The 25306-nt window shown below is 38.2% G+C and overlaps 1 protein-coding gene across 2 annotated transcripts in view; it reads right to left on the reverse strand.

The window, feature by feature from the left end:
• The window catches only part of ARCN1 (archain 1), a 38873-nt gene that overhangs the window by 8410 nt on the left and 5157 nt on the right, over window positions 1-25306 (reverse strand). Inside the window, exons 1-6 of one of the 2 annotated variants that reach the window (XM_020871968.2) lie at window positions 21631-21786; window positions 9185-9448; window positions 8536-8715; window positions 8201-8406; window positions 7214-7378; window positions 988-1153 (exon numbers count right to left, since the gene is read on the reverse strand). In XM_020871968.2, the coding sequence (XP_020727627.2) occupies window positions 988-1153; window positions 7214-7378; window positions 8201-8406; window positions 8536-8715; window positions 9185-9448; window positions 21631-21633 (984 nt within the window). In that variant the 5' untranslated portion in view covers window positions 21634-21786. Of the gene's footprint in view, window positions 1-987; window positions 1154-7213; window positions 7379-8200; window positions 8407-8535; window positions 8716-9184; window positions 9449-21630; window positions 21787-25306 lie in introns of those variants that run through there. The other variant, XM_070473512.1, reaches the window with a different exon arrangement.

Genomic DNA, 25306 nt, shown 5'->3' on the forward strand with positions numbered 1-25306 from the left:
GAGGTGGGTTTGATCCCTGGTAAGGGAACTAAGACCCCATGTGCCACACAGCGCAGCCAAAAATTTTTAAACATAAAATAAGACAGGACTTCCCATGGCTCAGTGGTAAAGAATCCACCAGCGAATGCAGGTGATCAGTCCCTGATTCGGGAAGATCCCACATGCCATGAAGCAACTAAGCCCATGAGCTACAACTACTGAGCCTGTTTTCTAGAGTCTGGAAGCCTCAACTACTGAAGCCTGTGGGCCTAGAGCCTGTGCTCTGAAGCAAAAGAAGCCGCTTCAAGTGAGAAGCCTGCACACCATAGCTGAGAGTAGCCTATGCAGCAACAAAGATTCAGCCAAACCATCAATAAATAAATAAAATGTTTGAAAATAAGTAAATAAAATGTAACAAGAACAAGTGTTATAAAGGTTTCTTAGAAAGAAGTCACATAGATAGAACATACTCATTTTTAAGAATTTTATGTACGTTTCGAATATACCATTAGATACTGTCCTTCAGCTAACAAAACAAGCACTGGCAGTTTATAGAGTAGCAGAATGAGTAAACAGTGTCATTTGTTTTAATAAAATACCTGCCCATTAAGTTTTAAAACTTGTTGTTTAACTATACTTCAAGCAAAATCCTAAATGAATTTACTTTTGCATAATAGTAACAGATAAGCATTTCTCTGTACCTCTGTTAGTGATTATGAAGTCATTTATTAGATTTCAAAATGACCTTTCACTCATTTTCAATATTAAAAGGCCATACTAATACAGTTGCTGTCAATCACTCACAACTGGCTTGGGAAGGCATTTATCGACTCCAGGCATCCACTGTTGATAACAGATTAACTTTCTTCCTATGCATCTAGAACGGTACTAGTTACATAAAGTAAATAATCATCTGTGTTCTATGGTTCATACAGGAGCTCCAGCTGAAAAAGACTGTGCTAAGTAGACAAAAGCCTTAATAATCCCTTATTAAAAGCCTCTAGGCACCTGTAGCTGTACTCCTTTCTTGTCTTCATTTTCCACATGAAGACGAATTCGGCCAAACTTATCATCTGAGATCCTAAGCATGATCATGCCGTGCAGCTCCATGTTCTGTAATCCTCCATCTCGGCCACAGGTTAATGTGATCTTTTCCTCAATCTTCATATGCACACTGTAGAGAAAGAAAAATAGATCTGTTCAGAAAGGTAAAAACCAGAATTCCCTTTCTCTGGGCTTTAATGCTGATTAGCCATCAGCAACTTATTTTAAGGTGTTATGGCCATATGGATCAAAATATACAGCATTATACAAACTATTACACTTTTTAAAAAATTTATTTTTGATTGCTTTGGGTCTTTGTTGCTGTATGCCAAACTATTACATTTAGAATGGATAAAAAAAAATGTCTTGCTGTATAGCACAGGGAACTATATCCAAACTCCCAGGATAAACCATAATGGAAAAGAATTCCTATATCTGTATATGCATAACTGAGTCACTCTGCTGTACAACAGAAATGAATACAACACTGTAAATCAACTACATTTCAATTTTTTAAAAAAGGAAAAGAATACTTTATCACTATAGAAAATAAAATAAAGCATTATATCCTTTGGTTTAGTGATTCTTCATCCGATAGATAAGTCTACACCTGTGAAAAACAATGTTGTATGTTATTCACTGAAAAACTGTTTGCAATAGCAAAAGTTTAGAAACAAATGTCTATCACTAGGAGGACGACTTAAATACATAAAAGTATGTCAACAAAAATGAATACTGGGCAATTACAAGAAAAAGAGGAACTGACAAAATTCTTTATTTGAAAATAATGTCAAAAATTTAAAAATCAGGGACTTTTCTGGTGGTCCAGTGGTTAAGACGCTGCACTTCCACTATAGAGTGGGAGTTCGATCCCTGGTCAGGGAACTAAGTTCTCACATGTTGCACAGTGTGGCCAAAAAAGAAAAAAATAAAATAAAATGGTAACACAAATATATGTATACCCTTTTTTTCTATTGCTAACATTTTATCCCATTTGTTTGATCATTTGCATGCTCTATGTAACTATATTTTACTTTTTCTCCTGAACCATTTACACGCAGATCATATACATCATGGCCCCTTACCCCTAAACATTTTTCAGAATATACTTTCTGAGAATAGGATATTCTCTCACATAACCACAGTTCTGTTAATAACTTCATAAATTTATCAGTTCAGTTCAGTTGCTCAGTCGTGTCCAACTCTTGACTGCAGCACACCAGGCTTCCTTGTCCAACACTAACTCCCAGAGCTTGCTCAAACTCATGTCCATTGAGTCGGATATGCCATCCAACCATCTCATCCTCTGCCGTCCACTTCTCCTCCTGCCTTCAATCTTTCCCAGCATCAGGGTCTTTTCAAATGAGTCACTTCTTCGCATCAGTCCTTCCGATGAATATTCAGGACTGATTTCCTTTAAGACTGACTGGTTGGATCTCCTTGCAGTCCAAGGGACTCTCAAGAGTCTTCTCTAACACCACAGTTCAAAAGCATCAATTCTTCAGTGCCCAGCTTTCTTTCCAGTTCAACTCGCACATCCATACATGACTACTGGAAAAACCATAGCTTTGACTAGACGGACCTTTTTGGCAAAGTAATGTCTCTGCTTTTTAATATGCTGTCTAAGTTGATCATAGCTTTTCTTCCAAGGAGAAGCATCTTTTAATTTCATGGCTGTAGTCACCATCTGCAATGATTTTGGAGCCCCCCAAAATAAAGTCTGTCACTGTTTCCATCATTTACCTATCTATTGCCATGAAGTGATGGGACCGGATGCCATGATCTTGGTTTTCTGAACACGGTGTTTTAAGCCAGCTTTTTCACTCTCCTCTTTCACTTTCATCAAGAGGCTCTTTAGTTCTTCTTTGCTTTCTGCCATAAGGGTGGTGTCATCTGCATATCTGTTATTGATATTTCTCCCAGCAATCAATTAATTTTTCACTTAACTGAAGACAAAAATTTCCTTATTAACACCCAAAAAAGATGTCCTTTTCATCATAGGGGACTGGAATGCAAAAGCAGGAAGTCAAGAGAAACCTGGAGTAACAGGCAAATTTGGCCTTGGAGTACAAAATGAAGCAGGGCAAAGGCTAACAGAGTTTTGCCAAGAGAACACACTAGTCATAGCAAACACTCTCTTCCAACAACACAAAAGAAAATCTACACATGGACATCACCAGATAGTCAACACCAAAATCAGACTGATTACATTCTCTGGAGCCAAAGATGGAGAAGCTTTATACAATCAGCAAAAACAAGACTGGCTGCTGACTGTGGCTCCGATCATGAACTCCTTATTGCCAAATTCGGACTTAAATTGAAGAAAGTAGGGCAAACCACTAGACCATTCAGGTATGACCTAAACCAAATCCCTTAAAATTATACAGTGGAAGTGACAAATAGATTCAAGGCATTAGATCTGATAGACAGAGAGCCTGAAGAACTATGGATGGAGGTTCGTGACATTGTACAGGAGGCAGGGATCAAGACCATCCCCAAGAAAAAGAAATTCAAAAAGGCAAAATGGTTGTCTGAGGAGGCCTTACAAATAGCTGTGAAAAGAAGAGGAGCTAAAGGCAAAGGAGACAAGGAAAGCTATACCCATTTGAATGTAGAGTTCCAAAGAATAGCCAGGAGAGACAGGAAACCTTCCTCCGTGATCAGTGCAAAGGAATAGAGGAAAACAATAGAATGGGAAAGAATAGAGATCTCCTCAAGAAAATTAGAGGTACCAAGGGAACATTTCATGCAAAGATGGACAAAATAAAGGACAGAAATGGTATGGATCTAACAGAAGCAGAAGATATTAAGAAGAGATGGCAAGAATACACAAAAGAACTATATAAAAAATATCTTCATGATCCAGATAACCACGATGGTATGATCACTCACCTAGAACCAGACATCCTGGAATGTGAAGTCAAGTGAGCCTTAGGAAGCATCACTACAAACAAAGCTAGTGGAGGTGATGGAATTCCAGCTGGGCTATTTAAAATCCTAAAAGATGAGATGATGCTGTGAAAGTGCTGCACTCAATATGCCAGCAAATTTGGAAAACTCAGTGGCCGCGGGACTGGAAAAGGTCAGTTTTCATTCCAGTCCCAAAGAAAGGCAATGCCAAAGAATGTTCAAACCACTGCACAACTGCACTCATCTCACATCTTAGTAAAATAATGTTCAAAGTTCTCCAAGCCAGGATTCAACAGTATGTGAACCATGAACTTCCAGATGTTCAAGATAGATTTAGAAAAGGCAGAGGAACCAGAGATCAAACTGCCAACATCAGTTGGATCATAGAAAAGGCAAGAGAATACCAGAAAAAAATCTACTTCTGCTTTATTGATTATGCCAAAGCCTTTGACTGTGTAGATCACAACAAACTGGAAAATTCTTCAAAAGATGGGAATACCAGAGCACTTTACCTGCCTCCTGAGAAATCTGTATGTAGGTCAAGAAGCAACAGTTAGAACCAGACATCGAACAACAGACTGGTTACAAATAAGGAAAGGAGTACATCAAGGTTGTATATTGTCACCCTGCTTATTTAACTTCTATGCAGAGTACATCATGAGAGATGCTGGGTTGGATGATGCACAAGGTGAAATCAAGACTGCTGGGAGAAATATCAATAACCTCAGATATGCAGATGAAACCACCCTTATGGCAGAAAGCAAAGAACTAAAGAGCTTCTTGATGAAAGTGAAAGAGGAGAGTGAAAAAGTTGGCTTAAAGCTCAACATGCAGAAAACTAAGATCATGGCATCCAGTCCCATCACTTCATGGCAAATAGATGGAGAAACAGTGGAAACAGTGGCTGACTTTATTTTGGGGGGCTCCAAAATCACTGCAGATGGTGATTGCAGCCATGAAATTAAAAGACACTTACTCTTTGGAAGAAAAGTTATGAGCAAGCTAGGCAGCATATTAAAAAGCAGAGACATTACTTTGTCAGCAAAGGTCCATTTGGTGGTCAAGGCTATGGTTCTTCCAGTAGTCATGTATGGATGTGAGAGTTGGACTATAAAGAAAGCTGAGTGCCGAAGAATTGGTGCTTTTGAACTATGGTGTTGGAAAAGACTCTTGAGAGTCCCTTGGACTGTGAGGAGATCCAACCAGTAAATCCTAAAGGAAATCAGTCCTGAATATTCATTGGAAGGACTGATGCTGAAGCTGAAACTCCAATACTTTGGCCACATGATGCAAAGAAGTGACTCATTTTAAAAGACCCTGATGCTGGGAAAGATTGAATGGAGAAGTCAACGACAGAGGATAAGATGGTTGGATGGCGTCACCGACTCAATGGACGTGAGTGTGAGTAAACTCCGGGAGTTGGTGATAGACAGGGAGCCCTGGTGTGCTGCTGTCCATGGGGTCACAAAGAATTGGACACAACTGAGCGACTGAACTGCAGTGAAAAAAGCAAGTGGAAATGTGTCAAGTACACCACCACTTAAGTATAACAAGAGAAAAACAGAATTATACCATATTTTTATTCATCTATATATACACTATCTCTCTTGGAAGATACACACAAAAAGCAGTTAATGCTAGTTGCATCTGAAGACAGAATCCTGAATGGCTGGGTGGGAAGAAGTTTTAGTGTAACATCCTTTGAACCTTTTGAATTTTGAACAACTACATGAATGTATAATCTAGTTTTTAAAATAAGTAAAATAAAAGGTATTGCTGCTATGGACCATTTTTAAGTACAATCTATCCATATTCCTCACTAAAACAGTTTTTAGCTGGGTGAACTGCAGTGGTTTAGAACACTATGCTGGCGTCCTACTTTATTCTGTTCCAACCTCTAAGTCTTCCCAGAAACAAAAGCATGAGACTCAAGACCACAGAGAAATGTATCTTAAAGACAACGCATGGTGTCATTTACCTTCATAAGCATTTGCTCAAGAAGTATTCCAACATTCAGAAAAGAGTTTCAAGCTCTGTCTGGTACATGATAGTCTCCAACATCTTATTAAATAGTATCAAACCTGTCTCCCTCAGAGCAACCACTAGGAATAACACAGGAGCTTTAGTGATTTAAAAGATTTATCCCAACAAAACCTTGTTCATTTCATATAAAATAAGACACACAAAACATCCTCTTTGAAGCACACCTGATAGAGGTATCCTCTGAGACTCATCTTTCACCTGACCTCAAAACCATCAGTAACAGTAGAAAGTCTGGGCTTCAAGACAAGAAATCTGAGTCATGAAAATGTGAACTTGGTAACTACCACTTAAAAATGTTACCAACCATTATCAAGTGTGAAACAGATCACCAGTCCAGGTTGGATGCATGAGACAAGTGCTCAGGGCTGGTGCACTGGGATGAGCGAGAGGGATGGGAAGGTGAGGGAGGGGGGAGGGGGGTTCAGGACGGGGAACACATGTAAATCCATGGCTGATTCATGTCAATGTATGGCAAAAACCACTACAATATTGTAAAGTAATTAGCCTCCAACTAATAAAAATAATTGGGAAAGAAAAAAAAAGTTACCAACCAGTACCATAGTCCTGAGATAAGAAACAAATCAAAATATTCTATACTGGCCTTAAATACTTAAAAAGCAAAAATAACAACAACCAAAAAAAAAAAAGGCAAAAATAACACATTAATTTGCTACTAAAGGTATTTAAAATTTTTGTCCTAATTAGAGAAAGACATGCCAAAATATAGTACAGAGCTAATCATTGTTCTAGTATTCTAATTCAAGTCCATTTTAAGAGACAAAGTATAAACTAAGCATGAAGAAAAGTTATTTTTTGTTTAATTTAACCACCACAGAGTTGGTAGAAAGGTTAAGTTCTAAACAGAAAACAGATGGCTAAGAGTCCCCAATTATGGTTCAAAGAGGGCAGAGGGGAATAGCTCATGTTAACACTTAAAATTTTACTGAAGTGTAGCTGATTTACAATGTTGTGTTTAATGTCTACTGTACAGCAAAGTGACTCAGTTATACATATGTATTTATTCTTTCATATTCCTTTCCATTATGGTTTATCAAAGGATATTGAATGTAGTTCCCTGTGTGATAATATACAGTAGAACCCTGCTGTTTAGAATATACTCTTAAGTCTTTTAAATCTGGAAAAATTAAAAAACATAAAAAGAATTTATAAACTATTGAGACAAAAAAATTTTTAACACCATGTGGTCTGTGTTCCTACTGAAAAAGTTACCACTCACCTCTCCATATTAATGGGTGGAGCATGCACTTTGGTTGCTTCAGAGGTACGCTTGACCATATTGGAGGATATGATATTTTCACCTTCAGATTTCAATTTGTCAACGAAGTTATCTACTTCCTTTCCTTTGGCTCCCAGTTTCAGAGCCTTGCTAGGGCCTGAAGGTCTAAGTGGAAGAATGCAAAAATAAGAAAAAATACACATATGATTTAAAAAGTTAAAAACTAATAATTCCCTATCATTAAAGCTTTCCCTAAAGCCGTTCTTTAAGAGAAATGTGAATACCTCAAGGGAAAAACTAAAGTTTCCTAGTGTTTAGTGGACCACTAAACTATTTCTTGTTCGAACTGGCAGATGGATTACTATTAACATGTAAGTTTCAGAGATTCTCTGGTGGTCCAGTGGTTAGGATTCTGTGCTTCCAGTGCAAGGCACAGGTTCACTCCCTAGTTGGGGAACTAAGATCTTGCATGCTACAGGGGCATGACAAAAAAAACAAACAAACAAAAGAACCACATAAGCTTCAAGTAACCAAAGACCAAAGGTATACTTCGATAAGCATGTGTGACCTGAGGAAAACTTTGTATCTTCTATCCAGATAAATATGTACAAACAAACTTTTTCATATAATCTTAGGTAGTTTAGATTCTCCCTGAAATCCATTTATGAACACTAGATTAAAAGTATGTGTCCCTTAAACAGTTAAATAACTTCTCTTCCAATATAAGGCAACTCTCATAGGAAACTGAGCTTCATGGTAAAATCTGTAAAAGAACTCTCTTTTACACAAAAGGAAAAACACCACAATCAGATTTCTCCCTTATCCCCATATTATCAATATGCAGCCAAATTTAATATTACACTTACTTTATCAAGGCACTCATTATTTATAGTTTGCCTAGAAATCAGATTGCTCTGAGATACACACATACCCAGCCTTCATCTGCCATTCTAGGACTGTATTCTAGGTGATTACACTAGATTATACCTGGCTGGTGCGGGTGCCACTTTTGGTTTATCAGTTTCAATGATGGTCTCTGTGATTATAGAAGTCGTGCTGCCTCCAGACACTGTGGAGCTTCCAAAGCCCCCAAATCCTGGTGCTTTTTTGCCCTGTCTCTCTGCATCTCTTCGGGCCTGCTGTAATTCTTTTGCTTTACGCCGCATCTCAGCCTTGGCTTCACGCTCTTGAGTCTACAAAAAGAGACATACTTGGATGCAGCTTTGAGTTCAGACCAGACTAGCAAATAAAAAAAGGAAAGTCAAACAGAGAAGCCTAAAAGAAAGACACAAACCAGCAGTCTCAAAGAAGACCCTATTTACCTCTCTGACTGCTCTGAACACCTTCTCCTCATGGGAATCCATTTCTGTGAAGGTTCTGATCTGTGCCAGGTTAACATTCTCCCGGTATCCCAAGGCAACAATTTCATCAAATGCAAAAATCAAATCAAAACAGTGTTCAGATATTTCATTCTCTTCTAAGGCTCGGCAATATTCAGGAATCTAATCATGGGAACAATGGAAAAGAAATATTTAGAATGTGTCAGCAGTTATGCTTTCCAATTCTTATCCTGTAAAATACAAATTTCAGTATGCCTGAATTGCTTTACTAGCTCCTTTCACTACTCTTTAAGCAAGTCTTTGGCATAAGCCTTTGTATGTTTGTGGCTACATCAACATATCTCATCAGATTATTATCTAAAAATATGGCCAAACAAGTGTCAGAACCACAAGGGCAGGTTACAGTTACTGTTAGAGAACTGGGAAACAAGAGCAATTTTCATACTCTCCTTTGTAACATTTACAGTCTTAGGAATCCAGTAAAAGGAGATGTGACATAAGATGCTGGGACAGGGACTACTAGGTGCATAGAACATGCAAAATAATAAGCATCAGATGCTTTGGGGGAAAATAGTTTCACACAAAAAACTTAAAATCCAAAAATCTTAACCCAATATTACAGGACTCTTACCACTCTTGAGAAGAGCCTTAGGGTCTCCAGATCTTCTAAGATGTTGCTGTTTTTGGTAGTGATCAGTACCATGTACAATTTCTCCATAGGCTGGTAAACATATCTGACACTCTCTGTTTCCACAAATGTATGTTGTTTTCCAGTGTTCATGAGCTTTGGAAAAGCTGCTAACAAGCCCTCAATCCGAGTTCGAGTCATCTCTACAAACTGTCGAGAAACAATAGCTTTTCCTGCTTTTGTACAGACCGCTGCTGCCAACAGCACCTGCAAGGAACATGTAAGTAAGTACTAATCATTTTTTTACATGTGTTTTCTCAACATCCTCAGATCCGTAGGATGCCACTCTCAGTTATTTAGTGATGTAACTACTACTAGAATGCTGACTTTCAGACTCTACTTCATTGCTCTTTTAATTATACTATATCATTCATAAGATAAAGGTGAAGTACAGAAAAATGAAGCTATTACTCCTATTTTTCAATAACACACCTAGAGAAAAACTTAGTAAAGAAATAATTTTTTCTAAGTCTACACACATTATTAATGGGTCCTCTGTGAAATGGCAACCCACTCCAGTATTCTTGCCTGGAAAATTCCACGGACAGAGGAGCCTGGTAGGCAACAGTCCATGGGGTCGCAAAGAGTCAGACACGACTGAGCAACTTCACTCACTTGTGACTCAAAACTGAGTTGCTCTCTGCTTTGGCAGACCCATAAATAGCTTAAACTTTTTCAAGGAAAAACAGAAATTTCTACAGAGGTCTGATCAGGCAGGCTGAATAGTTATACAAGGCCCCAAAACTTTCCTTTCATTTTTTCCTAAAATACGGAACCAATCTAGTGAGTCTAAATTTATCTTCTGCTCTTTGATTAACCCACACTAACTTACCTCCAGACACACAATCTGTAAAATGAAAAACTAAGTGGCTCAATGTTTCACACAGGTTTGGACACTGGGCAATGATCAAGACCAACAGCCTTTTTTTCAGAGTCTGGCATTTCGTTAAACAAAACAAAGCACCAAAGAATATACAACCAAACATTAGCAGAGTATTAAGAAAATTAAGTGCAGTGTTAATAGTCTCTTCATTGCAGGAACCCAGAAGTTTATAAGGACAAGTAACAGAAAGACTATTTACACATATTGAAAGCCTCAAAAGTAGGATACAACTTCTGAAATACCAACATTCTATTGGGTCAGGCTCCTCAGTTTTATAGAAATCTTTCCTCTACAGGTGAGCAGCTCGAAAAAACACAAGTTAGTCAATTTGAGTAGATATTCTTTTAGTTTCAAAACATGAATATGTTTTACAGTGATTACAGGAGAACATAATGTCCTTATTCATCAATAGGTCATCAGGGTATTTGGGAGATAATTACCATCACACTTAAATGTCCAAGCAGCTAGGTAAAAACAATTTATAGTGAAAACTGTTTGACCTATATCTTGCACAAATAACTTTCCTCTACCAAACAGATCTTTATTTTTACCAATTGATTTACTTCCCATGAACACTGTGCAAATTTTCTCACATGAAATCTCAAGAATAAATCCTATCAACTGCTCTGTTTCCCAAATAACAACTGCAAGTTTAGAAAGAAACACATTTAAGAGAGTAATACAATTTTATGATCCTGAATCTATCAATTCTATGTTGAAACTTACCTTAATTATGCTGGCATAAAGTTATGTAGTATAGAACTCAAAAGTGGGTTTTCTTTTTAAAGTAGTATAGAACTGAAAAGTGTTTTTTTTTTTTTTAAGTAGTTCCACCTCATAAATAAATACTTTCAGGAAGAATCTTGCTTTGTGAATTATATGCTTTTAAAAATATGTGTGCTTAGTCGCTCAGCCACGCCTGACTCTTTGCGACCCCAGGAACTGCAGTCCGCCAGGTTCCTCTGTCCATGGGAATTCTCTAGGCAAGAATACTGGAGTGTTTCCCGCGTTGCAGGCAGATTCTTTACCAGCTGAGCCACCAGGGCAGCCCAAGAATACTGGAGTGTGCAGCCTGTCCCTTCTCCAGGGGGTCTGCCCCACCCAGGAATCAAACCAGGGTTTTCTGCATTACAGGTGGATTCTTCACCAGCTGAGATACCAGGGAAGCCCCTAAAATAGCCCCTGTATGTCTAAAATATATTTTTACATTTGTAAAATATAAAAATATATTTTATATCTTATATTAAAAAATATAAGATGATATTTTAGACATATGGAAAAGTAGAGTATAAAAATTACAGTTGATTACTTTAAAAGTGGTAAATAAGCTAGCTTAAAAGTCCCAGAACAAGCATCTTTCCCCAAAATACTTATAATCTTTTAAATAAATAGTTTTATACTTAAGAAATATATCATTCACCATCACAACTACTTGGGAGGTTGCTGTTACCACCCAGGCAAGAGGCAAGAAGATATACTGAGGGGAGTAAAAGATCCCCCAAAAAGAATAAAAATGCAACAAGGTTATGACCCATTTTTTTCAAAGAAATCTTCCACTCCATGTCTTTATTATTTGTTGCTGTTGTTGCTATAGAATTTTTTTTTAATTCAGCTTTATTGAGGTAGAATTAACATATAAAGTATTTTAAGTGTATATGGTGATTTCATGCCTTTAATTTTATTTTTTTCTTCCAGTTTAACTGAAATATAACTGACATACAGCACTGAAAGTTTAAGGTGTACAGCATAATGATTTGACTTATATACATCACAAGTTTGGTGAACATCCATCATCTCATACACGTACAACATTAAAAAAATATAAAAAAGGGAATTCCCTCATGGTCCAGTGGTTAGAACTCTGCACTTTCACCGTGAAGGATCCAAATCGATCCCTACTCAGGGAACTAAGATCCTTTAAGCTGCCTGGCATGGCCAAAAACAAATAGAAAAAAAACTTTCTTCCCGTGTGATGTTATTCTTTTAACAACTTTCATATATATAAGATGCAGCACTGTTAGTTATATTGATCATATTGTACACTGCATGTCCAGTACTTCCTTAGCTTATACCTGGAAGTTTGCACTGTTTTTGACTACCTTCATCCAATCTCCCTCCCTACCCCGCCCTCCTCCCCACCCCGGCCAACCAGTCCCTGCCACTAGTGACAACAAATCTGATCTCTTTTCTATGAGTTTATTTTTTTAACAATGAGATTAAGTTTATTTATTTTTAATTGGAGGATAATTGCTTTACAATATTGTATTGGCTATTTTTAAAGTATAACTGACCTACAACACTATGTTGATTTCTCATATACAACATAGTTCTTCCATAGTTCTATACATTTTAAAATGTTCACCATGGTAACCTAGTCACCATCTGTTACCATACAAAAATATTACATAATTATAGACTATATTCCCCACACTGTCCCCATTCATGTCTTTAATAGTGTGAAATAAAGAAAGATTTCTTCAAAAAAAGGCAAGGACTCCTATAATTCTTGGTACACACATGTGCTTAGTCGTTCAGTCCTGTCCGACTCCTTGTAACCCCATGGACTTTAGCCCACCAGGATCCTCTGTCTACAGGGATTCTCCAGGCAAGAATACTGGAGTGGGTTGCCATGTCCTCCTCAGGGGATCTTCCTGATCCAGGGACAGAACCCAGTTCTCTTGTGTTGCCGGCAGATTCTTTATCATCTGAGCCCCCAGGGGAGCCCAAGAATACTGAAGTGGATAGCCTTCTCTACGGGATCCTCCTGACCCAAGAATTGAACCGGGGTCTCCTGCATTGCAGGCAGATTCTTTACCGGCTGAGCTACCAGGGAGGCCCTGGTATACACATAGTAATACCTTAATCTTGAAGGAGAAGAAACTGACCTGAAATTATCACCAGGCAAGAGACTTAGACTTATTTAGAAGAATAAAACCAAATATACTAAAAAATTTGCTTTTACATTAGTTTTTATCATATGAAGTTCATGTTTCAACCATCTGCCTATTTCTGGCAGAAAAAGAAAAAAGAAAAGGTAGTTGCTGCTTTTGTTTATGAGTGATAAGCAGGTATGTCTTTGTATGTGTCATATTTGATTTATATGACACATATATCCAAATAAAGTAAGATTTCTGTCCCAAATGAGCCCTCATAAAAGAGCTATGTCACATAAAAACTTGTACACATGTTCATAGCAGCTTTTTCAAAATACCTAATACATAATAAAAAGTGGAAACCAGGAATTCCCCAGCAGTCCAGTGGTTAGGATTTGGCACTTTCACTTCCATGACCCATGTTCGATCCCTGGTCAGGGAACAAAGATTCTGGAAGCCACAAGGCAGGGCCAAAAAAACTAAAAACCTGTGTATTTACATAAGTAAATAAACAGTGAAAACCCAAATATCCACCAACCTATGAATGGATAAACAGAATGTGGTACATCTAAACAATGGACTATTATTCAGCTATAAAAAGGAATGAAGAATATGCTATAGTATGGATGAACTTTGAAAATATTACACTAAATGAAAGAAACCAGATACAAAAGGCAACATCTCACATGATTCTATTTACATGAAATATTCAGAATAAACAAATACAGAGAAAGAAAGTAGATGAATGGTTACCAGGGGCTGGGAAAGGGGAAATGGAAAGCGACTGATAATTAGTATGGGATTTTTGGGGGGGATTATGAAAATATTCTAAGCTTAGGGATGATGGCTGCAAAACCTATGTGAGTATACTAAAAATCAATTAATTGTACACTTAAAAAGGCTGGATTTTATGGCATGTGAATTATATCTCAATTAAAAAAGGAATGGAGGGCAAACCCATAGATTAAAAGACTTAAGAGACATGTTAACCAATCACAATGTATAATCTTATTTGAATCCTGATTCAAACAACTGTTTAAAAAAATTATAAGACAAATGGGAAAATACGAACAGTGAATGAACAGTTAATGACATTAAGAAACTATTGATAAATTTTAAGGTATGATATATCCATTAAAAGTATTTTTTAAACAAGGAATATTTATCTTAAGAAAAAAAAGAGCTGTATAGATTCAAATTCTTCTGCAGTCTTTCATATTACAGATTTTCTCTCAATTACTTTACGTTGAACATCTAAATGAATTGTGTAGGGTAGATTTTATCCTCCGTCTCAAACTGTGCTAGTTTTACATGTACTAATAAAAGGTCATCTCATTTATAAATTATCCTGAGGATCAGAACTCACAATTTCATGTGCTGGATGTCAGTAATGATTTTTTTTTTTCTTTTTCTGTACTATGTGGTTTGCGGGATCTTAAAATAGTTCACCAACCAGGGACTGAACCTGGGCTCTTGGCAGTGAAAGCTCAGAGTCCCAGCCACTGGACTGCTAGGGAATTCCCAATAAATATTTCTTTTAAAATCAACTGCTCTACTGTAATACAAATGGGTTTTTATGACTCATAATACAGTTTCCAAAAGTATCAATATGATATATGGATTCAAAAAGTGCTAAATATTAAAAGTTGTATGTATAAAAGTTATAGAAAACTGTAATTCAAAAAGCACACCTAGTGACAATGATGCCTGTGAAGAATTTGGATAAACAGTTTCATGAACATAAGAACAGGAAAAAATGAATTATTTTTCAATTTAAAAATCAACAGTTGTGAAACAGATCGCCAGTCCAGGTTGGATGCATGAGACAAGTGCTCGGGGCTGGTGCACTGGAATGACCCAGAGGGATGGGATGGGGAGGGAGGTGGGAGGGGGGTTCAGGATGGGGAACACATGTAAATCCATGGCTAATTCATGTCAATGTATGGCAAAAACCACTACAATAATGTAAAGTAATTAGCCTCCAACTAATAAAAATAAATGAAAAAAAAAAAAAAAACAAAACCAAAGACAAAAAAATAATAAAAAATCAACAGTATATTTAAGTAAATTATTAAATACTTTAAGAACATAAGTAAATGTTTAAATACTTTAAGTATTTGTGCTACAGTCCTAAAAGTTTATATACTCCAAAAAGGTTTCCTTAATATTATCATCAGGAAAATGAAGAATTTCCTTATATTTGAGATGATCTCACATTGGTTTCTTCTTTTCCCAAAGACTATGTGAATTAGAAATAGTGTTCTAAATTTGCAAAGAATCAAGTTAACATATTAGGAAAGTTAAAAGATTAGAAGTGAGACGATCTGGATCCTAGTTTTTGTTCTATTTACTATCTGTCTGATTTAAATTATGTTTCAACCCCTCAGCCTCAGTTTCCTCCCTTAGAAAATGGAGCATCATCTGACAATCTCATAAGTTATTATGAGAATGAAATGAGTATAATAAAACTGTAAGCCAAAGCATTATATAACTTACACCACATATACTCAAAAGGTAAAGCAGCATCATTATTAATAATAAACTTGCCAAGAAATGCATCCTATTTAAAAACTTTGTCATTTCAAAGCAATGGATTTTTACCTTTATGGATTTGGCAATATTTTAACAGATTAAAAATGGACACACATTCCCTAAAACATTTTACATTTAATGTCAGAAAATTCATAGAACCTCTAGAGTAGTAATTCTCAGATGATCCATAGAGAAATCACTTTATGCAAAATGGGAGCACATTATAAATTTAATACTTACAAAGGCCCTCCTCACCAAAAAAAGGCTAAGAATCACAATCCTAGAAAGTATGATTCCCCCACCCGAGAATTTTACAATGTTTTGAAGAATAAAATAAGCCACAGTAGAAATACTAAGCACAGCACAATTTAAACACTTGAAGTAAAAAATCTACCCAGAGAAAGGATTGCTCAGACCAAACCTTCAGACCTATATAAATACGCTGCTTAACTGCAAAGCCCATATCTAATATATCTAATAACAGTAACTCTATTTGAAACAATGTTTATAGGCTTCAGGGTAGTTCTCAGACAGCTAGAATTCAAAACACCTCCATATCATGCAGATAAGAGTTTAGGTAAAAATTAATATCAAGGCAACATTAAAGGGAAAAAGAAATTAAAGACAACCTATGACCAGAAAGATGTATGCTATGGAAGGGGGCAATCCATTCACTTTGCTTTATCAACTGGGCATGGTCAAAGGCTAATTACAGGTACTGGCAATCTCCATTTTGGCTATATTACTATAAGAATTAACTAAAAAATTATCTATTGGATACCTACTATACATACTAGATGCTCTCTGGGAATACAATGAGGAAATTAGTAGGACGAGCATTCTTAAGAAATCTAGTAAGATCTCAAAAGTTCTTATCTCAAGAAAAATAAATTATTTTCTAACTATGTATAGTGGTATTTTTTTTTCCATTTATTTTTATTAGTTGGAGGCTAATTACTTTACAACATTGCAGTGGTTTTTGTCATACATTGAAATGAATTAGCCATGGATTTACATGTATTCCCCAGTATAGTGGTATTAACTAGACTTATTTTGATGATCATTTCACAATACATACAAATATCAAATTATTATGCTGTAAACATGAAAATAATATACTGTATGTCAATTACACCTTGGAAAAAAAGGCAGCAGCAGCCTAGCAGGGATAAGACACAAACTAGGCAGAACGTGTAAAATAATGCACTATGGGAATTCAGAGGAAGAAGAGATTACTTCTAGCTCACAAGATCATGAAGATTTGATGGAAGAAACACTACTTAAATTATGCTTTGATCAATCAGGAAACTTGAGTATGTAAAGATGAAGGAACAGTAGGGTAAAATCGTAGGTTCTCTCTTTGAGTCATTCCATTGTTCAGACAGAAGCAAAGTAAGGCTCCCAAAGCAGGACCGAAGTGCCCAAGACAGTATGACTCTCAACTTCAAAACACCCATGACATCACAATCACAGTTTCCACAAAGTTGACATAGGTTTCTATTCACTGTTATTCATGTTAACACAGCAGTTAATAACTTGGTTGGAAGGTATGGTCAACAAGATAAATTTAACCTATTCTAAATCAACATTCATCTTCTTAAATGCCTTGAAATAATTTTCTCTTCACATCAGTGTTTACCAATTATTAAAACAGTATATACTAAAAGGTAGGTTAATTTTTCCTACTGTAATTTGACCTGATTTTCTTTGGGAAACAGTGAATAGTGTGATTCTCTATACAGTTAATTTACTTGTTTTTTACATTTTTGGAAAAGAGCATCTAGACCTAAAACAAACTTTCAAGAGTTCTTGCTTTTTTTTTTTTTTTTTTTTTTAGTATTTATTTATTTGCCTGTGCCAAGTCTTAGCTGACAAGGGATTTTTTTAAAATTTTCCTTTCAACATGCGAGATCTTAGTTGCAACATGTGGGATCTAGTTCCCTGACTAGGGATCAAACCCAGGTCCCCTGCATCCAGAGCACAGAGTTTTAGCCACTGGATCACCAAGGGAGTCCCTCTGGGCCCAGAGTTATGGAGATGATCTCCTCAGGATTGTTTTAAGAAATAAAATTCCCCAATAGGTTAAACTTTGTTAGACAACTTTTCTCTTAATATACTTAAAATACTTTGAATATATCATCATTTGTTTTTTGGATTAAATAACAACACTCTCCTATCCAAGTTCCTTGAGTAAAGAAAGCTGGATAATTAGATTTCTGTTCTGCCTCTACCACTAATTATATTACGTTGGACATCACTTAATTGCTTCTTGAAATACACCTAAAATAGAAGTTGAAGTGAAGTGAAGTGAAAGTCACTCAGTCGTGTCCAACTTTTTGCGACCCCATGGACTATATAGCCTGCCAGGCTTCTCTGTCCATGCAATTCTCCAGGCCAGAATACTGGAGTGGGTAGCCATTCCCTTCTCCAGGGTATCTTCCCAAACCCGGGGATCGAATCCAGGTCTCCCGCATTGCAGGTGGATTATCGGCCTTCTGAACCACCAGGGAAGGCCAAAATAGAGGTTAGTTTATGTGAAAGTGCCTTTGCATCATTATGATACTGTAACTCTAAGCATCTGAAAATTATAGAAACAGAAAATTTGCAATGCCTCCATTTCACACCCACCACTCCAGTGATAACTACTTTGGAACCATGTTTTGCGTTAATATTAAGCTGCCGAAAGGCAAACTGCCTAACCAAAACAAATCACATGTATGTTTATAGAATATGTGTGTCAGATAGCTGCCATATCATCCCTTCATCTCCACTAGCAATAGAGGTCCAAAAATAACAGGAAAAATATGAACAATTCCCTAAAGAAAAAAGTCAAAGACTTCCTTGAACCTCTAAATGCTTCAGTATTCCTCCCTTTCACAATTAGCTGGTAACTCTGTTCTTTGTAATTCACTGTAATGATGACCTCTATATAATTCACGATCATATTACGGCTAGTTTCTACAACTGTCATACAGAATCTTTTTGTCTTTCTTGCTTGCATGAAGTGATTACAGATAATATCAAATCAGGGGAGATTACAATAAAACATAGAGCACAAAACAAAACCAAAACTTGAAGTTACTCAGTGAGAGTTTTAAGCTCATCACCAAGTTCCTGTTCTAAAACAAAAAACTTGTAGTAGAGTATAAAAATAAAAGGACATTGTTCTCCGTTTCTGCAGTGTACTTCCTATTTGGACAATAAACAAGATGGCAAATCAACAGAAACTCAAGAAATTATTTTCATTCTTTGTTCTCCTCTGAAACAACAATCAAAAAGATACATAAAGAATACAACAGGTGTGCAGCTGCTGCATTGCATATGAAAAAGAAAAAAATAACCCCCTAATTGGGAACTGTTATTACTATGTAGGATTTCAGTGCCCGCGGTCCCAGCCCCCAATCTCAGACATAGAAACCCAAATCTAGCTTTCTAATAACTAATGATTCTTGGGAACTGAACATACTGTGATCACTGATATTTAATGAGATCACTACAATAAATTTACTCACTCCCCACACTAAGTAAATAACAAAAGAATAGCACTCTGTAGATAAGTAAAGTCTTCACAGATTAGGGCTACAATGAGACTTAATATCAAGTTCATTCAAATATAAGTTTATTAAGGAAAAAAACTGACTATAACGATACCTGACAAATGTTAAGAAAATAAGATGTTCTCATTAACTTGATGAAAACTAGAAAAAAGATTTTTAAAAAATATCTTTTTTTTGTACTTGATTTTATAACAAAGTCATCATAAATCATTTGTTTTTCCATTTGTTCATTTTATTTCTCTACTAGGACTTTGCAGTGTAGGACATTTTGCACCAAGTTCAGTCACTAAAGCTAAAGGAAATTTACTATTCAAAAACCAACATTTATATACTGATATCTACAATTTATTTTAAAGTGCACTTAAAATATATGTATTTATTTATTTGGCTGTATGAGCTCTTAATTGCAGCATGTGGGATATAGCTCCTTAACCAGGGATCAAACCCAGGCCCCCTGCATTGGGTGCGTGGAGTCTTAGCCACTGGACCACCAGAGAAGCCCCTAAAATGCATTAGAAAAAAAATGATGACCACAGGATGGATGAATAATTAGAGGTGTGATAAAGCAAAAATAGTGAAATGTTAATTACAGACTAGCTGGTGGTTACATGGGTGTTCACTGTAAAGCTCTCAACTTTCCTACATGTTTGAAAATTTTATTATAGATCAACTTTTAGAACTTTGGATACAGCTTTTAGATTCAAGAAATCTTTGCAAAATGTTACCCTATTTGGACATTTCTTTGTCCAGGGATCTCTTTGTAAAGGAACGGAACCCATAAATATTACACAGAAAAAATACTTCATAATGCCTTAATACTCAACAGTGCAGAATGTACTGAGATAAGCTGTTCTCCAGAGTACACAAATCTGCAGATATCTGGATCCTGCCAAGTTCCAAATAATTCAGAACTATAGGCATATTTAAATGCGACACAACTGTATGTATATGCAGTGTCCAAATAATATGCAAAGTTTATGTTTTTATGTTTACCACTCAACACCTAGGGCCCTATGGGCTCTCTGGTTATTGATGAATTAAAAATATGACTAGGGAAAAAAACAGCATGACGTTCCCAAGAACTTTTCAACAAACTAGGTTTTTGTTAAGATTATCTACATTTGGTTTATATAATAAAGCCTTTAATTTTGCTTTTAATGTTATAATATACTCTGAAATCCATTACATGTACATCCAAGATGTAAAAAGAAACTAGTTTTTAAATCACTACCCGAATACTAAGCCTCCTAGTGGAAATAAAGAAAGGAGTTTTTGGAAATTTTATGTCCAACATAAAAATTTTATGAGACAAACCTGCTTGATGCAATTTATATGCCTGAAGCTGAAGAAAACTGTTCAGCGATTTAAAGCCCAAGCCTGAATCTCCTCACCAACCAAGTTTTCATCTAAAAAGGCTGTGAACAGAACTTAGTATAACTGGCACCAAATTATACTGTCATCTCTGAAGTGTGTAGGAAGATGCTTTCATAAATATTCACAAATCATAGCGATGAAGCCAGATGCAGTGGAGTAAGCACTCTGTTTTGTTTCATCTCTCACATACATTAATTTTAACCTTCTCTACAACAGATGGGATGGGAGAAGAAAATGGCAACCCATTCCAGTATTCTTGCCTGGATAGAGGAACCCGGTAGTCCATGTGATCACAAGAGAGTCAACTTAGCCACTAAACCACCACCACCACAGACGAGAACACGAACATAATTCAACTCAAGGCAAGTAACAGGTCCCAAAGAACAAACCCCTTCTCACTCCTGTGAGACACCGGATTCCGATATGCCACATCCACACTTCACCTCAACCAGAAGCTCCTAGAAGACAGAAAACCTGTGTGCCTAATTGGCTCGCATCTTCCCAGTGCTCTATACACAGAGTATACCCAATCACACCGACAAACGGACACACCTAAGATCTATAGAAGAGGGGAGCAGGGTCCCACAATTAGTACCACATCGCTGTCAGAAGTTACTCCTTCCTGTTCTGTGCCTCCCTATGCACTTTCCTCTATTTCTCCTTTTCGAAAAAACTAACGAAAAAGTCCTCAATACTGATGATTTAGATTTCAAACATCCACGGCCTACGGAACACCGGGGATGAGAGATGAGTTGATTACAGAACGAAGCGAACCCCTGACAGAAACCCAGCTTGGGGCGCCGAGGCACCCACTGAACCTGCTGGACACCAGAGGCCAGGTCCGCAGCGTGGGGTCCAAGATACATCACTAAGAGGTAGGTTCTTGCAGAGCAAAAACCCCGGGCCCACTTTAGGGCCCGGATCCCGGCAGTGGAGGGTGCCTAGCTGATGGCGGGGGAGGGGTGTGGGCGCGACGATAGAGGGACTGCAGTCAGGTCCCTCGGATCTCCTGGGGAGTCGAGCACAGGGTGGAGAAGCCCCCAGAGCCCCGAGGAAGTGTCCGGCTCCCGGCCCTTGGGGCGGGGCTCCTCTAGCCCCAGCACAGGCCGGCGGCAGGGAGAACGGTCGAGCAAGGCCGGACGCGGGAGTTGAGCCCGGCTCGGGTCTTACCATGGTGACGGCGGTGGCGGGGCGCACCCGCGCGCTCTGGCTCCACTGCGGCTAGGGCTGGGGTCAGGGGAAGGGGAGGACCGGCCGCTCCGGACCTGCTGCCCCCTGACAGGAGCGCCGCCGACTCGCCTCTTACCAAGATGGCGGCCTCGAGCCACGTCTCCAACCGGAAACGGCGCGGGTCAAAGGGCGGGGGGCGGGGCGCCGTGGGGTGGAGAGACTGTGGGCCCCGGGTTGCATAGCTGATTGTGCCAGGGCGGCAAGGGGGCTCGACCTCCAAGGTGGAGCCGTAGGCTTCTCTCCCTTCCGTGTTCGTCAGCGCTTTTGGTTAATTTGCGACATCTCTTGCAGTTTATAAACCTCTCAAAAAGACCTTATCATTTGATATACAAGATGACTGGTGTTCATAAGGGACTAGTAGCCAGAATATACAAAAAACTCTTAAAATTCAACAATGGAAAGACAACTAATTCGATTTTTAAATGTCTAAAATAACCATTTCTCTAAAAAAGGTATATAAATGACCAGTAGGCACGTAAAAAGATGCTCAACATTTTTAATCTTCAGAGAAACCCACTTCACATCCATTATGATGGATGCAATAATAAGTGTTGATGAGAATGTGGGAAAATTAAAGCCTTATACACTGCTGGTGGAAGCATGAACTAGTGCTGCTGCTTTGAGAAAGTTTGGCAGTTCCTCAAAAAATTAAACATAGTGTTACTGTGGGATCCAGCAATACCACTGCTAGGTATATATCCAAGAGAATTAAAAGCACATATCCAAAGAATTCACCTGTCAATGCAGGGGACATGGGTTTGATACCTGGTCCAGAAAGATACCACAAGCTGCAGAGCAACTAAGCCCACGCACTGCAACTCCTGAGCCTTCTCTAGAGCCCCCATAGGGCAACTACAGCCTGTGCTCCGGAATAAGAGAAGCACTGCAATGAGAAGCCTGGGCACCCCAACAAAGAGTAGGCCCTGCTTTCCACAACTAGAGAAAGCCCACTCACAGCAGCAATGAACACCCAGCACAACCAAAAAAAAAGTATATGTCCACACACAAATTTGTACTCTAATGTTCACACAAGCATTATTCATAGTAGTAAAAAAAATGGAGACAGTCCCATCAATTGATGAGTGAATAACAAAATGTAGTATATCTACACAATGGAATGTTAGTCACAAAAAGGAATAAAGTATTGATATATGGCACAACATGGATGAACCTTGAAAATATAATGTTAAGTGAAGAATGCCAGTTACAAAAAACCACATCTTACATGACTCAGTTTATATGAATTCTTCAGAACATACAAATACATAGAGACAGAAAGTAGGGCTGCAAGGGACTGGAGAAGGAGAGAAACAGAGAATGAGATTTGGTTTTTGCTCCTTTTTTTTTTTTTTGGCTGCGCCTAGAGGCATGGGAGAATGCACCTACTGGTCATAGCAAACACCCTCTTCCAACAACACAAAAGAAGACTCTACACATGGACATCACCAGATGGTCAACACCGAAATCAGACTGATTATATTCTTTGGAGCCAAAGATGCAGAAGCTCTATACAGTCAGCAAAAACAAGACCAGGAGCTGACTGTGGCTCAGATCATGAACTCCTTATTGCCAAATTCAGACTTAAACTGAAGAAAGTAGGGCAAACCACTAGACCATTCAGGTATGACCTAAATTAAATCCCTTATGACTGTACAGTGGAAGTGAGAAATAGATTTAAGGGACTAGATCTGATAGACAGAGAGCCTGATGAACTATGGACGGAGGTTCGTGACATTGTACAGGAGACAGGAATCAAGATCATCCCTGTGGAAAAGAAATGCAAAAAGGGAAAACGGTTGTCTGAGGAGGCCTTACAAATAGCTGTGAAAAGAGAGGCAAAAAGCAAAGGAGAAAAGGAAAGATATTCCCATTTGAATGCAGAGTTTCAAAGAATAGCCAGGAGAGATAAGAAAGCCTTCCTCAGCGATCAATGCAAAGAAATAGAGGAAAACAACAGAGTGGGAAAGACTAGAGATTTCTTAGAAAATTAGAGATATCAAGGGAACATTTCATGCAAAGGTGAGTTCGACAAAGGACAGAAATGGTGTGGACCTAACAGAAGCAGAAGATATTAAGAGGTGGCAAGAATACACAGAACTGTACAAAAAAGATCTTCACGACCCAGATAATCACAATGGTGTGATCACTCACCTAGAGCCAGACATCCTGGAATGTGAAGTCAAGTGGGCCTTAGAAAGCATCACTACGAACAAAGCTAGTGGATGTGATGGAATTCCAGTTGAGCTATTTCAAATCCTGAAAGATGATGCTATTAAAGTGCTGCACTCAATATGCCAGCAAATTTGGAAAACTCAGCAGTGGCCACAGGACTGGAAAAGGTCAGTTTTCATTCCAATCCCTAAGAAAGACAATCCCAAAGAATGCTCAAACTACCACACAATTGCACTCATCTTACACGCTAGTAAAGTAATGCTCAGAATTCTCCAAGCCAGGCTTCAGCAATACGTGAACCGTGAACTTCCAGATGCTCAAGCTGGTTTTAGAAAAGGCAGAGGAACCAGAGATCAAATTGCCAATATCCGCTGGATCATCGAAAAAGCAAAAGAGTTCCAGAAAAACATCTATTTCTGCTTTATTGACTATGCCAAAGCCTTTGACTGTGTGGATCACAATAAACTGTGGAAAATTCTGAAGGAGATGGGAACACCAGACCACCTGACCTGCCTCTTGAGAAACCTGTATGCAGGTCAGGAAGCAACAGTTAGAACTGGACATGGAACAACAGACTGGCTCCAGATAGGAAAAGGAGTACGTCAAGGCTGGATATTGTCACCCTGATTATTTAACTTCTATGCAGAGTACATCATGAGAAACGCTGGGCTGGAAGAAGCACAAGCTGGAATCAAGATTGCCAGGAGAAATATCAATAACCTCAGATATGCAGATGACACCACCCTTATGGCAGAAAGTGAAGAGGAACTAAAAAGCCTCTGATGAAAGTGAAAGAGGAGAGTGAAAAAGTAGGCTAAAGCTCAACGTTCAGAAAACTAAGGCCATGGCATCTGGTCCCGTCACTTCATGGCAAAGAGATTGGGAGACAGAGGAAACAGTGGCAGACTTATTTTGGGGGGTTCCAAAATCTCTGCAGATGGTGACTGCAGCCATGCAATGAAAAGACACTTACTCCTTGGAAGAAAGTTATGACCAAACTAGATAGCATATTAAAAAGCAGAGACATTACTTTGCCAACCAAGGTCCATCTGGTCAAGGCTATGGTTTTTCCAGTGGTCACGTATAGATGTGAGAGTTGGACTATAAAGAAAGCTGAGCACCGAAAAATTGATGCTTTTGAATTGTGGTGTTGGAAAAGACTCTTGAGAGTCCCTTGGACTGCAAGGAGATCCAACCAGTCCATCCTAAAGGAGATCAGTCCTGGGTGTTCACCAGAAGGACTGATGCTGAAGCTGAAACTCCAGTACTTTGACCACCTCATGTGAAGAGTTGACTCATTGGAAAAGACCCTGATGCTGGGAGGGATTGGGGGCAGGAGGAGAAGGGGACGCCAGAGGATGAGATGGCTGGATGGCATCACCAACTTGATGTGCGTGAGTTTGAGTAAACTCCGGGAGTTTGTGATGGACAGGGAGGCCTGGCG

This window comes from Odocoileus virginianus, chromosome 10 (assembly GCF_023699985.2).
Source record: "Odocoileus virginianus isolate 20LAN1187 ecotype Illinois chromosome 10, Ovbor_1.2, whole genome shotgun sequence".
Classification (NCBI taxonomy): Eukaryota; Metazoa; Chordata; class Mammalia; order Artiodactyla; family Cervidae; genus Odocoileus; species Odocoileus virginianus.